The sequence below is a fragment of the Portunus trituberculatus genome, chromosome 21, assembly GCF_017591435.1.
Source record: "Portunus trituberculatus isolate SZX2019 chromosome 21, ASM1759143v1, whole genome shotgun sequence".
NCBI lineage: Eukaryota > Metazoa > Arthropoda > Malacostraca > Decapoda > Portunidae > Portunus > Portunus trituberculatus.
Window position 1 is genome coordinate 13,840,089 of NC_059275.1, and position 14,445 is coordinate 13,854,533.

The 14,445-nt window shown below is 38.8% G+C and overlaps 1 protein-coding gene across 2 annotated transcripts in view; it reads right to left on the reverse strand.

The window, feature by feature from the left end:
* The window catches only part of LOC123507064, a 304,154-nt gene that overhangs the window by 215,084 nt on the left and 74,625 nt on the right, over window positions 1–14,445 (reverse strand). The window contains exon 2 of one of the 2 annotated variants that reach the window (XM_045259606.1): window positions 4,737–4,939. In XM_045259606.1, the coding sequence (XP_045115541.1) occupies window positions 4,737–4,913 (177 nt within the window). In that variant the 5' untranslated portion in view covers window positions 4,914–4,939. Of the gene's footprint in view, window positions 1–4,736; window positions 4,940–14,445 lie in introns of those variants that run through there. The other variant, XM_045259607.1, reaches the window with a different exon arrangement.

Below are 14,445 nucleotides of genomic sequence, written 5' to 3' on the forward strand. Positions count from 1 at the left end.
AAAAGTATGTAAATAAAGAAAAAAAACATATATAAGGAACAAAGGATAGGAAATGAGATTAATAAAGGGGAGAGCAGAGATAAGCGATAAAATGAGAAGAGAAAAGCGAAAGAAGGAAAAGGAAATTATAAAATGTTAAGATTAAAGAATAGGAAAAGAGGTAGAGAAAGGAAGAGTGGAGGGAACGAAAGGAGGAGAAGGCGTGGAGGAAGATTAAAGAAGGGGAGAGGGAGAGTAAAAAGAGGAGAGAGATGAGTACGAGGAGGAGAAAAAGGGGAGAGGCGGGGAGTGGGAGAGAAAGAGGTTTTATGAAGAGGAGGAGGAGGAGGAGGAAGAGGAGGAGGAGGAGGAGGAGGAGGAGGAGGAGGAGGAGGAGGAGGAGGAGGAGGAGGAAGAGGAGGAGAGAGTGTGAAAAAAAACCCAAGAAAAAATCAAGAAAGAAAGATAAATTCAGATAGACAGACAGACAAATAGACAGATAAACAGATGAATAGTAATATAAATATGAGAGAGAGAGAGAGAGAGAGAGAGAGAGAGAGAGAGAGAGAGAGAGAGAGAGAGAGAGAGAGAGAGAGAGAGAGAGAGAGAGAGAGAGAGAGAGTAAACATAAAAGGACAAAAAGTAACGAAGAGAAAAGAAAAAGGAAACGAAAGGAAAATAGAGCAGAAGAACAGAATGATTGAAGAATGAAAGAAGAAAGAAGAGGAGGAGGAGGAGGAGGAGGAGGAGGAGGAGGAGGAGGAGGAGGAGGAGGAGCAGGAGGATAAGATAATTACAGAGAAACACAGGATGAGAGGTCAAGCAAGCATAACGGAACAAAGATAGATAGATATATAGATAGAGAGAGATAGATAGATAGATAGATAAAGATAGATAGATAGATAGATAGATAGATAGATAGATAGATAGATAGATAGAGAGAGAGAGAGAGAGAGAGAGAGAGAGAGAGAGAGAGAGAGAGAGGAAGCAGGTGATGAAGAGAATGACGAGGGAGGGATGGGGAGGAGAATGTCGCCAGGTGAGGATAGAAAAGAGGGAAAGAGGGAAAGAGGAGGAGGAGAAGGAGGAGGAAAGAGGTAATAGATAAAGATTAGACAGAGCAAATAAAAGAAGAAGAGAAAATAAAACAATAAATAAAAAACAGAAAAGAAGGATAATATGGAAGAGGAAAGAATAAGAGAGGGAGTGGAGGAGGCAGGGAGGAGAGAGAGAGAGAGAGAGAGAGAGAGAGAGAGAGAGAGAGAGAGAGAGAGAGAGAGAGAGAGAGAGAGAGAGAGAGAGAGAGAGAGAGAGAGAGAGAGAGAGAGAGAGAGAGAGAGAGAGAGAGAGAGAGAGAGAGAGAGAGAGAGAGAGAGAAGTAAAAAGGGCAATGAGGGAGGAAAAGGGAGGGAAATAGGGAGGGAAAAATGTCAGTAATGGAAGGGTGGAGTGACCAAAGGGGAGAGGGGCAGGTGTGTGTGTGTGTGTGTGTGTGTGTGTGTGTGTGTGTGTGTGTGTGTGTGTGTGTGTGTGTGTGTGTGTGTGTGTGTGTGCGGAGATGCGCCGACGATGATGGTGATGGCAACGACGACGACGATGATGACGATGATGACAACAAACCACCACGATGACAGAAGAGGGGGAATACAGGGAAAGAAAACAAGAAAAAACCACATGAGCAAACAATGAAACAATAACACAGTCGCAAAAAAACACAAACAAAACAACAAACAATAATCAAAGTACAACATCCAAACATATTGAAAATTATGACGAAAAAAACATTTATTTGTGATATTGAGAGAGAGAGAGAGAGAGAGAGAGAGAGAGAGAGAGAGAGAGAGAGAGAGAGAGAGAGAGAGCGGAAGGTGACGTCAGAGAGGAAGCCACACAGTACAGAACCCAAAATGTTAACAGGAAGAGGAAGGGAGGAAGGGAGGGACATATGGTCGAGAGAGAGAGAGAGAGAGAGAGAGAGAGAGAGAGAGAGAGAGAGAGAGAGAGAGAGAGAGAGTACAAACAGGTATAAAGGACAGACAAACATGCAGATGAAAGAAAAATAGACGAACAAAAGCTAAGAAAGAAAATAAGAAAAAAAAGCAAACAAACTGAAACAAAAAAAAAAAGACTCATGCAAAAACACGAAACAAAAAGACTCATGCAAGAAGAACGAAACAAAAAGAGAAAAAAAATAGAGAGAACCGTAAAACAAAGAAGAAAAAAAAAGAAATAAATATAAACAAAACAATAAAATAGAGACAAATAAACAAACAGGTAAACAACTACTAAGAAAGACAAGGCACAGATTCTCACACTGACAGCCTGACACGTACATAGGATGACTGACAGGCAAACAAACAAAGAACAGACAGACAGACAGACATGCGGCATAAAGACGAGAGACAAGGGCGGGCACAGAAAAAAAATCTAAAGGATAAGAGAGAAAAAAAATAGAATAAATATAAGAGATAGGCAAATGCAGAGTGGCAGAGATAAGTAGAGAGAGAGAGAGAGAGAGAGAGAGAGAGAGAGAGAGAGAGAGAGAGAGAGAGAGAGAGAGAGAGAGAGAGAGAGAGAGAGAGAGAGAGAGAGAGAGAGAGAGAGAGAGAGAGAGAGAGTGCATCAAATAAAAAATATCTTATCTCACTCTAGAACCCTCAAAGAGAACATTACACAAAATCATCCAAAAATATAATTAAGAAGTACAAAAGTTTCCGACTCAAGAATAATCAACTTTCAAAATCAAGTGTTTACGAAAAAAAAAATACGAAAAATGTAGTAATGAATCATGACAGTGAAGGAAAACAATAACAATATAACAGTAAATATGAGAGAGATGAAATAGCATAACACTGATCAAATTCGCAATGTTCCTCCAGCTTGTGTGTTTGCTGTGTGTCAGTTAAGGCAACACCAGGTGAGTGTGCAGGTGATTCTCATGCCTGTGTGTTGCGATCCATATAAGGCAGCTCTCATTATACCTCTCATTATTAGCATTATTATTATCATTATTATTATTATTATTATTATTATTATTATTATTATTATTTACATTGTTGTTCTTGCTACTACTAGAAATATTCTTCTGATTCTACTCTTATTACCACTATTTCTACCTCTACTACTACTACTACTACTACTATTACTACTACTACTACTACTACTTCTACTACCACCACCACCACCCTTACCACCAGCACCATCATCATCATCATCACTACACAGCCACAAATTATTACGAGCAATCTAAAGGTCAGGCCAAAACACACACACACACACACACACACACACACACACACACACACACACACCGACCTCAAAAATACATCCTTCTTTGTATCTTATTTTCCTAGGGTCAAGAAAACACGAGGTAAGATTGCAATAAAGAGTGACGACGAGAAAAGTCTATGTAATGCGCGGGACAACACACTTGTTTAGGAAAGAAAGTTACCACGTAGGAAGCAAAATAAAGAAAAAAATAAATAAAAAGTGAGAGAGAAAGAGAATAAGAACAGGAAGCAAAGGGTGCAACTAACGCGCACACGCACACGCACACACACACACACACACACACACACACACACACACACACACACACACACACACACACACACACACACAGGAAGCATACACATATATTAGTTTGCTGCATAATTTAGCTCACGAACACCTGTTTTTTTCCGTACACACACACACACACACACACACACACACACACACACACACACACACACACACACACACACACACACACACACACACACACACACACACACACACACACACACACACACACACACACACACACACACACACACACACACACACACCTTAGTAACCAGTAATGTAAATATAAGATAAGCATGCAAAGAAATAAAAAGACATGCACAAACTAATAAGACAGCCGTGCATACAACCAGGCAGACAGTAACACCAACAGACACACACACACAGACATGCGGAGAAACGATCAATACGTGGTGTTTATCATAGACACATGCACGGCAGACAGACTAACCTAAAAACTGGTGCAGTAAGTAATGAGGCAGACAGTGATGGAAACACACATGCAGACAGATAGACAAACAGACTGGTGACCTGGTAAATGCAACAGATGAAAAAAAACAAATAAATAAATAACTATACAGAATTATATCTAAGTATGTAGACAATTATAGAAGATACAGACAGCTAGAAAGATTAGTGAACAGACATATAAGACGAGACTTTAACAAATAGTTAAATATATTTGTATTTAATCTAATTTTGACAGCCAACAGTACCAGCAACTCATAAGATGAAGTAAACAGGTAAGCAAACACGTAGAAAAAAGGAAAAGAGAAGAAAATAGACAGATAAACAGGTAACCAAACAAGCAGAGAGATAACAAACAGGTAAAAAGGTAGAATTTTATAAACAGATAGAACGAGAAAAAGAAATATCCACAAAAGTAAACAAGTAAACAGGTAGAAAAATAACCAGGTAAACAAATAGTGAGAGAGAATATAGGTAAACAAACAGACAGGCGAAGGAGTAAACAAGTAAACAAACAGTAGAAAAGTAAACAAGAGCAGGTAAGCAACCAAGTAAACATGTAAACAAAAAAGTAAATAAGTAAACAAGAACAGATAGGCAACCAAGTAAAAAGTAAATGAACAGTAGAAAAGTAAACAAGAGCAGGTAGGCGAACAAGTAGACAAGTAAACAAACAGACAGACAGACAGACAGACAAGTTATCAGACAAGCACAACACTCACCTCATCACTTTTGTTTACTGACGCTCCTTCTTCCAGCAGCGCCAGAAGCTTCCCAGTGTTTCCCTCCGCCGCCGCCCTCCTTAGCGCCTCCCCCTCGCCCCCGCCCACACCCTCCCCGCCCACACCCACTCCCACACCCACGCCTCCACCAGCTGCTCCGCCAGGCACGCCCACCATCACGGACGCCCGCAGCCTCTCATGTTCTGCAAAGAGAGAGAAGAATGGGTTAGCGGTTCTCGTGGTGGTGGTTGTGATTGTAGTAGTAGCAGTTTTAGCTGTTGATGTGGTAGTAGTAGTAGTAGTAGTAGTAGTAGTAGTAGTAGTAGTAGTAGTAGTAGTAGTAGTAGTAGTAGTAGTAGTAGTAGTAGTAGTAGTAGAAGTAGAAGTAGAAGTAGAAGTAAAAGTAGTAGTAGTGGTAGTGGTGGTGGTGGTTGCTGTTGTTGTTCTTGTTGTTGTTATTCTAGTTCTTGTATATATGCTGATAGTAGTAGTAGTAGTAGTTGTAGTAGTTGTAGTTGTAGTAGTAGTAGTAGTAGTAGTAGTAGTAGTAGTAGTAGTAGTGGTAGTAGTTGTTGCTGTTGTTTTTGTTTTTTTCTGATGTTCTTGTTCTAGTTCTTGTATGCAAGTAGTAGTAGTAGTAGTAGTAGTAGTAGTAGTAGTAGTAGTAGTAGTAGTAGTAGTAGTAGTAGTAGTAGTAGCAGTAGTAGTAATAGCAGAAAAAACCCCACCAGTTCAAGTAGCAGCAGCAGTCGTAACTTCAACATATAAACCTTCCTCAAATCTACACCAAGAGATTCAAATCCCATACATAATAATCTCACATGTCGACTATACAAGAACACAGGAAGGTGAAGTCACAAGAAGAGGCCAGATGAGGCACACAAGGCAGCCCTCACAGGTGGAGTACTGCAGGGGGAGATAGATGAGGCCTAGAAAAATATCAGGTGAATAAAAAAAAAGCCAAGAACCTGCACCACTTAATCACTGGAATGCATCTTTTGGTAATCTAACACTGACGCCACTTCCACTCTCCGCCTTAATGAGTTTTCACATAATTTAACCTCATCTAGAAAATTCAGGTATAAAAAAGAATGGAAGATGAACAGAATATATGAAAAATGAAATGATAATAATGATGATGATGACGATGATGATGTTGATAGTGATAGTGGTAGTGATGATAAGAAAAGAAGAACAACAACAACAACAACAATAACAACAACAACAACGGCGACAATGATGATGATAATAATAATAATAATAATAAGAAGAAGAAGAAGAAGAAGAAGAAGAGAAAGAAGAAGAAATAATAACAAAAATAATAACAACAGTAATGCAAATCTAAACCAAAGAGAGAAACAAAATAAGAAAAAACAAGAAAAGGCCACTGAATCATTTTCCTAAACGCAATCAATCACAAAACGACAAAAAAAAAAAAAAAACACAGATAAAACTCATAAATCAAAACAATAAATACATGAATAAACCCGAGTCAAAAGCTGAACGAACACAATCCCTGACAGGAACAACTAACCCGAGAGGAACGACAGGGAAACACGAAACGGAGGGAGGCAAGATAACACAACATTCTCTTTAAAACTCCTGTGATATATTCCATTATCATACATATATTTTTCCAACCCATTTTTTCTCCCTAAAGGCCTGCTATGAGGGAGGATCAGGGAGTATCACGGGGTATCAGGTATCAGGGGTCGGCACACACCAGACGGGAGTATCGGAGGTTTAAATCAGCTTGACTCTAAACTCGAGCGGCAGTAACTCACAAACCGCGTCTGGGGGAGGGTCACGGGGGGCGGCGCGGACACTCCCAGGTCACAGAGGGGACTCGTAATACTTAGCTACATACACTCTTTGGAAGCTGTTTCTCTCTCTCTCTCTCTCTCTCTCTCTCTCTCTGGTGAAATAAACTGAATTCTACACCAGGAAAAGAAGGAAAAGAATACGGTAATGAAAATAAGTTCTCTTTTATTTTCTACACCATTTTCTTTCCACCGGCAAAAGAAAACGCACACAGAGAAGAAAATATGTAGACAAATGAACTTCTACCCCGCAAAAATGTTTCATGTTTGCATTTTCTTATGAGACGCGACGAAGGAAAAAGTTGTGACGATGAATGAAGAAAACGAAGGCAGAGGAGAAGATCCATGGTTTATGAGAGCAGATAAAAGATGGAAGGGACGTAAAAGAAAAGAGTGAAAAAAAAACAAAAATAAAAGTGAACTGCAATACATGGAGGGAATATTTATCTTTCTATTTGCTTCAGAAATTAAAAATATGAAATAATGAATATTCTCGTTTGTTTTCGCTCTGTTAATTTATCATCCAACTTTTTTTTTTAAGTTTCGTCGTGTTTGATAAGAAAGTACAAATCTAATACAGTCTCGTGTGTTAGAAATGAATTTGTCTCGATATGTTTGATTTCCTTACTTTTGGTTTGTCTTTTAGTTAATAGTTATAGATTTATTGTTATTTTTTGTTGTTGTTGTTTCAGGGTGGTGACAGCAGCAGCAGTAGAAGCAGGAGTAGTAGTAGTAGTAGTAGTAGTAGTAGTAGTAGTAGTAGTAGTAGTAGTAGTAGTAGTAGTAGTAGTAGTAGTGGTAGTGGTGGTGGTAGTGGTGGTAGTGGTGGTGGTGGTGGTGGTGGTGGTGGTAGCAGTAGTAGTAGTACTTGTTGTAGTAGTAGGAGTAATAAAAGTAGTAGTAGTAGAAGTAATAGCAGCAGCAGCAGAAGTAGTAGTAGTAGTAGTAGTAGTAGTAGTAGTAGCACGTATCAGTAGTAGTAGCAGTGGTAACAGTCATAACAGAAGCAGAATCAGCACTAAAAACATTATTATCTTTAGTTATTATCATTATTACAGCTATTTAGTTATTATCATCATTATTACAGCTATTATTATTACTACCACCACCACCATCATTAACATTTCCACGGCGGGTCACGCACTGGGCTGTTGGTCCTGTATGTGGCAGGCAGATCCGCCCTCCCTTGGTTACCTTATAGTATATATTTCGACGGACAGGACATAAATCTTCTCTCCACGCCTCCTCTTCCTCTCTCTCTCTCTCTCTCTCTCTCTCTCCTAAAAATGGACTGGTTGTAAGGCAGGGGCGTGTATGGCAGGGGCAGGGGCAGGGGCGGTAAGGAAGGGTAAGGGGGCCGAGAGATCATAATCAGGTCCTTCTGAGCCCCAGGGAAAGGATTTAAGAGCAAGGAATTAGGTTACTCTGTACTTTTAAAGACGCGCTATTACTCTTGATATTTATGACTTCCCTTTTTTGTAGGCTGATATTAACTACTACTACTGCTACTACTCCTGCTGCTTCTACGACTTTTGTACTGCTGCTACTACCATCACTACTTTAATTTCTGCAGTACACTTTTTTTTACACGTGTTCTTTAAAAAATCGTGGTACAAAGCAATCAAATTTTGTCCGCTCATCACCAACACTCTCTCTCTCTCTCTCTCTCTCTCTCTCTCTCATATATATACGGCAACAGACCACTGACATTCCCTGGAACCTGATGGAACAGAAAACACTGACCGAATCCCGACGAACAAAAGAACAGACCTAGAAAGACTCACCAAAATATCGCTATACATTTCAACAGACCCCGATGAACAGACAGACCCTCAAAAATCAAACAAACCTCAATGTACATAAGCAATAGACTAGTAAGACCCAGACATAACTTTAAATGGACACAACAGACCTAAGAAGACCACAACAGACCACCAGGAGATAGAAACAGACCTTGATACACCCTCGAAAAAAACACACAGGTAGACCACCAGTACACCCTGTCAGACCACACTCGAAGGACCACCAACGCCTGAGACTACACACGCGATAGACCAACAGACCCACCACCACTATCCGACAGACCAATTCTAGACTCAATAAAGGAGTATCATGATCGGTGTCCTCTCTCTCTCTCTCTCTCTCTCTCTCTCTCGATCAGGGTGATGGTGCGCGATAATGGAAGTATTGGCCAGCGCTGCCTCACTGATGATTTAAGGCCGGCCGTCTGGTTTATCGTGTGCCAGTCGTAAATAACTCTGCCTGACGCATCCCTTACGTCCCTTGTCTCCGAAGCTCCATTTGGTGATTCGCTACGCAATACATTCTTTCCTTTTTTCATATTTTCTCTTTGTTTTTATATTTTTTTGCTCTTTCTTTTTGTTTTTCTGTTTTTATTGTCTTTTCTGTTTCTTTTTCCTTTTTATCTCTGTTGGTTTATCTTTTTTATTTTTGTCTTTTGTCTTTCTCCTTTTTCTAATCTCTGTTGTATTTTTTCATTTTCTTTTTCTCTTTCTTTCTCCTTTTTTATTTTAATTTTTCTTAATTTTTTCTCCTTTCATTCTATATTTACCTGTTTTTTTTTTTTATTATTTCTTTCCTCTTTTATTTTAGCTTACAATGTATAATATTTTCTCCCGTCTTTTCTTTACATTCCTTCCTTTTTTCTATATTTTATCTTTATTTTTCCCTTTCTTATTCTTAGCAATACACATTTTTTCTATCCTATCCTTTCTTTTCTTCCTTTTCAGCGGTACTCAATATTTTTCTAACTTTTCTCTCTCTATATTAATTTTCTTTATCCTTCACCATATGTATTTATTTATCCTTTTTGTTTTTTAGTGTTCCAATCCATTTATCTTTTCTTTTGTACTTTTGCATGTGTTTTATCAATCTATTTCTGGCCACTATTTTGTGTGTTATAATTTTTTATCATATTTCTTATTTTTTCAGTACTATCAAATTCCTGTGGTACATTTTTTTTCTCCTTTCTTCCTCTTTTTTTTTTTATCTTGTGTGTAGCTTGTCATACTTCTATATTCTTTTCTTATCCTTCTTTTAGTACTGGTAAATTCCTAAGGCATATTTTTATTTTTTTTTTCTTTTTTTTTATTTTGCATGCAGTTTGTGAGATTCTTTCCACTTTCTTTTATCTATTTTTCCCTTTTTTTCTGTTTTGACATGCACCTTCCACATTATTTTTTCTCACCTAATATTTTTTTTCTCCCTATGTCTTTTTTTTATCATTTTTTCTTTACGTTTATTCTCGGTACTTTGACTTCCACCACTTTAATTTTTCTTTTCATATATATTCTCAAATACCACTTTTCTGATTTTTTTTTTCATTAAATGTCTAACTTTTCTTTCTCATTCTCGTCTTTTTTTTCTTTTTTGTCTCAGTGCTATTTTCTTCCTCGCTGTCGTCTCTTTTTTCTTTCTTTTATCTCTTGTCGCAGCCCAGTTTTCTTTTCTCTGAGGCATTTTCGTGAGGTGAATGTACGTCAGTCTTCAAAGGAGTACGATGCGCCGTCTTCACCGCTGCATGTCTTCAGGTAATGTTAAATATACTTTCTGTCGCTGCGAGAGTTTCCCTAGCGGACACAATTCTTCATGTATAAACTTTAGAATAATAAGAGCTAACTGTAGTCCAAAGAATTCAACATTCAAACCACTACTAAGAGAAAGTCTAAAATAAAAACATGAGTTCTAACACACAAACATACAAAAACCCCAAATACTAACAATCTTTCCTTGCACTTAAGACACTTTCAGGCACTGTCACATAACTTTCTTCCTTTATTACCCTGACACACTTTCCTTCACCAGACAGCGAACCAGCCACAGCCAGCCAGCCAGCCAGCGAGTCAGACCACTGCACCGCTAAGCCTTTTATTTTTACAACAATATACACTAAGTAAGGCCTTGGGTATATACTTATCCAAACAGAGAAGGTCTTATACCCCCTTGCGGTACCCCGCATTCCAAACCCACCATCACCACCACCACCGCTACGATCGAGTCCCTCCCAAACAAACAAGAAGAGCCAACAACAGCCGGGGGGCGATGCAATATCCTCGTACACTCCCTGATAATTGCAATGCACGTCAGCTCCTGAATCTGCATCCCTTGCGGCACCTGAAGGAGCTGCAGATGCTGATAACGCAAAGGTAGAAGGTGAATATCTAACCTTCTCTTATCTAAAGTCTTATTTATACAGGTAAACTCCATGGCCGAGATGTTGCTTCTTTGGCTGCTGGTGATAGCGTGACACTTATTGCTTCATCCCGGTAACCCTAGAAGGACATACTGAGGCAAAGTAGCACTACAGCCACTAAAGGGTTCAAACTACTACATTACTTTGGTTATCAGTGGCATCTTTCCAAATTATCTTCTAAACTCGAACGCCAACACTGCACTTGTTCCATTATTTGAGTAACCTTAGACCACTTCACTGAGGAAAATTACAACTACAGGTACTAAAAGTTTTAAAGAACGCCGATCAGTCCTTCTACTATCAGTGACGTCTTTCCTCACTAAACACCGAACCACTTTGTTAACTGACAAGACACCATAGCAATCAAATTATATACTAAACCTAAACCAGACAAACTTATTAATCTTGAGAAGATACCATAGCAATCAGTTTATACTCTAAACGCACGCTAGATCAAGCAAAGATAAAAAATAATATAGTAGTCACAGAAGGAAGCTCAAAGATACCATAGTAGTTAACTTACATACTAAACCTAAACCAAACAATTTTATTAACGCCTTCAATAAAGGAACATATTTTTACCTTGAGATTTGTGTATGATTAAACCAATTTATTTACATTAGGAAGGGTCTTTACAGGTGAGAAGATTAATGGCCACTGTCTTCACTACTCCGATGCCCCACATGAGTTTCTGAAGGTGTATAAAATCGCCAAATGGTAACCAGAATGAATATGGAAATGCGTCATGGTACTGAAGAGGTTAAGCTTGAGAAGACAATCTAGAAGTTAAACTATACTCAAAACTCTAAGAAAAACTTTACATCAACTTCGAGAAATGCTATCGCGAACAAAGAAGCTTTAAAAGACACCATATCAGATTAATATATTCAAAACTCTTACTTGATCCGTTTTACCAAGTTCAAGAAATACTATAGCGGGCAGAGAAGCAAGTGGGAGAGGCCAGTCATGCATCCTACCCTTCCCCATCCCCACCCTCCTTGCGTGCCCTGCCAGCGATCCCCAGCCAAGGCGCCACAATGCAATTCAAACGGACGTGAAGCAGCGGATCTCTTTTACAGAGGATTCAGTGTTTGCGTAAAGGCTTCCATTCTTCAGGGCAACGATTTTGTGGTCTGGGCCCTTTGTGTGTGTGTTTTTGGACCCCAGGGGAGGGCGTGACGAAAGGAGAGGGCAGCCAGGACCTCACGACCAGGGTGATAAAGCACGAAGGAGTTGTGTTGGGGTAGAGGTGGAGGGAAGGATTAAGGATTACAGCAACGAATGAGAATAAAAGCACGAGGTAGTCAAAGTTCTATTTGTTTTAGGTGAATTTTGTAAAGGTTTAGACGCGAGGTAATGAGTCAAGCAGTGTGTACAGGTAACGTTACTTGGAGTTCCTTTAAGAGGCAGTTTCAAGACACTTCTTCAATTTTGGGTATCGTATTTTGTCATTTTCTTTTGGGAGTGGTGCATCTGCGAGTTTTTTTTTTATATATATATTTTGTTGTCCTTGGTTCAAAACTTCTCTTAAAATGAAAAAAAAAAAAAAATTGGGGAGAAGTTAAGAAATGAACAAAGAAATACAATGAATAAGGAAGAGCCGACATCATAAACTATATTGGTGTATGACGAGGCATCTGTTAAACTATATAATAATACCATGCGTGGATGAACAGGACAAAAAATAAAGAAGGTTCCTTTCTGGCCGCCTCTCCTTCAAGCAACAAATCGTCAGGCAAACAGTTGGGAGAGAACACCACGCCAGTGCCCTGTGTACACCCAGACCTGGGAAATGTTACAGAAAGAAAGAGATGAAACTACCGTACTAGATTACAAACAGTGAGTGTAATCCTGAGGAGGGTAACCTTAGTAGAAATAATCAGATGGTGCTCCTGTGTCTCGTCTGAAAGGTGATGGTAATGGTAATGAAACTATGATAAATCGCATATGATTGTATAGAACTACAGAGAAACAGCCCACGCAGACCCTTCAACTGGATGCTGCTCTCCCTTAAACACCTCCACCGCCTTCACTGTTCCGGGTTGTTCCTTTTTCTTTCAATTTTCGCCATCTTCCACACCTGCCCCTAATCGCGGTGTAATCACTACTAAGAGCACACGCAATCAATTAATTATTTAACCCAAACCTGTTCTGGGAAATATTTATCTAATCGCGACTTCAAAACCATCTGTAATTTTCGAGCTAATTACACAGGCGTACAGGTGAATGAGATGAGGTGAGGTGAGGTGAGGCAAGGTGAGTTAATGAATCAAAGGGATACAAGCCAGGTAAAGTGATATAATGAGTCCAGGTATAGAGAAGGAACCGTTACACCTGCCACACCTGCATTGTCTCTCTGTCTGTCTGTATGTGTGTGTTGCAGATTATTATGACACGCCCACACACTAAGACCAAACAGTTACACGGACAAGGAAACTAACCAGTACTAATGACACAATAACACGGCCAGCACATTAGATACGGATACCAGGAGATGACGGTGCAAGAACAAGTTGATAAGGGCGATATTAACTAATAACAAGACAAATAATAATAATGAATAGGGGGATTAGAAATATAAATACATTCTCCATCTTCGCCATTAAGAACACGAACGAGAATAAGCGATAATGAGATAACAGCTTAATTAGGGAGCAAAGGAGGAAATTAAAGAGGAACAGGGAAGTAAGAGCAATAATCTGAACGGTAAGGAAAAGAACAGTAATTGCCAATTCTCCGTTTAACCAGGTGAACAGCCGCCCGCAGGTAAGTGACCAGGTATGTAATTAGCGGAGCAGGAGACAGTAAAGAAGACAAGAAGGGAAAAAGAGAGAAAAAAGAGAAAGCAGAAAAGTAATTATCATCGAATCACCACACACACACACACACACACACACACACACACACACACACACACATAATTTTTCTTGTTTGTTTACTATTTACCTTCGTCATGTCTTCATTACCATTCGATTTTTTTCTCTTTTTTCTTCATTTCTTCTCACGGCGGATCATTTCGCTACAGAAAGTGCAGAGTAAAATTTTATTCCACTGCCTTTACAATTTATTTATTTTTCATATATTCATTTTCTTTTATTCTATTTGCCTTTCTAGAATATTTACATTACTTTTTTCTGAAGTAGCTTTCTGACAAACTATTGTATCACGGCAGAGATTGACGAACATTACTATATATATAAAACTACAACAGGTCTGCTAAAACTTGAATTCCACAATTATTAACATCAAACATCACACTTCCTTGTCTAAAACCTTTTAATAACGAAAAAGTATGATTTATTTTTCTCTTACAACAGTTTTCTTTTTCATTCAGTATCAATAAGGAACATTTACTTTATCTAATATTTCATAAAATTCAACAAAAACGCACAAATTCTAATATATATGTATAATCTCGTTTTATGCCCTCAGATATGTTTTTTTTTATGTAAGAGAGATCAACCAAGGGGTAACAAAATATATAAAAAAAAGGCCTATTCATGTAGATATATACTTTATACTGCACTGGCTTCATACAATTTTCCTTACCATTTCATCCTCTCATGTTCTCTTTCCTTCCATTAAACACCACTTCACCACAACTTCACCACAAATTCACACCAATATTCTTACTCCATCTCCTACCACAAGTAACACGTTCAGACACGATCCAATC